The 858-nt window shown below is 39.9% G+C and overlaps 1 protein-coding gene across 1 annotated transcript in view; it reads left to right on the top strand.

Moving 5' to 3' along the window:
• HELRODRAFT_174117 (hypothetical protein) overlaps positions 1-858 on the top strand; it is a gene marked incomplete at both ends in the record, with an annotated part of 5821 nt that overhangs the window by 1323 nt on the left and 3640 nt on the right. Inside the window, one exon of the mRNA XM_009020663.1 lies at positions 763-840. Within this exon, the coding sequence (XP_009018911.1) occupies positions 763-840 (78 nt within the window). The remainder of the gene's footprint in view (positions 1-762; positions 841-858) is intronic.

Below are 858 nucleotides of genomic sequence, written 5' to 3' on the forward strand. Positions count from 1 at the left end.
TGCATCAATCCACAACAACAAATTTGAAATAGCACTGTTTTTGAAGCCAATAAGGTAGAGAAAGTCACATCGTTTCAATATCTAGGGGATGTTCTGGAAGAGCTGAAGCTGCCGTTCGAGCACGCATACGTGCAGCCTGGAATAAATGGCATCTTCTTGCCTCTGTATTGATGCGGCGCGACATCCCACTACCACTACGATCAAGATTTATAAATATGTGATACGTCCGGTGTTGTTATATGGTGCAGAAAAATGGCCAATGACAACCACACTGGAACAACAACTTCAACGAACCGACATGAAAATGCTCCGATGGATACAACGAATTAGTCTGAAGGACCACATCAAATCTACCGAAATCATGCGTCGTGCTGGTTTAGATGATATAAAGGACGAATGCCGGCAACACCGTCTGCGGTGGTTTGGTCATGTCAAACGAAGTGGAAACAGTACCATAACTTCTCTTGCAGATGTTGAAGTACCTGGCACACGTCCCAAAAGCCGTCCAAAGAAGTCCTGATCGCAAACAATCGAGCAAGACATGAAAGCTCGAAATTTAAATGAAATTTGGCGTAAAAATTTGATGGCAAAGAAAACAACGTCCTACCTCGGAAAACCGGGTCTCTGGACGCAAAACGAAGAGTGATTGATTGATCGATTGATTTTCTGTTTTTAGTAAAATAATAAGAAGAATTTAAATTTTAAAAGTTTACTCGCCAAAGTATAATTTAATAACATTCATATTTTATAAAGTATATTTAGGCAAGAATTCATTGAAAGTGTTAGGAGAGTTGCCAGATCTGATTTTTACGGATGTGCACTATTTAATATCGACACACGGTATATGTCAGGTTGACA

Source organism: Helobdella robusta, assembly GCF_000326865.2.
Source record: "Helobdella robusta unplaced genomic scaffold HELROscaffold_28, whole genome shotgun sequence".
Taxonomy (NCBI): domain Eukaryota; kingdom Metazoa; phylum Annelida; class Clitellata; order Rhynchobdellida; family Glossiphoniidae; genus Helobdella; species Helobdella robusta.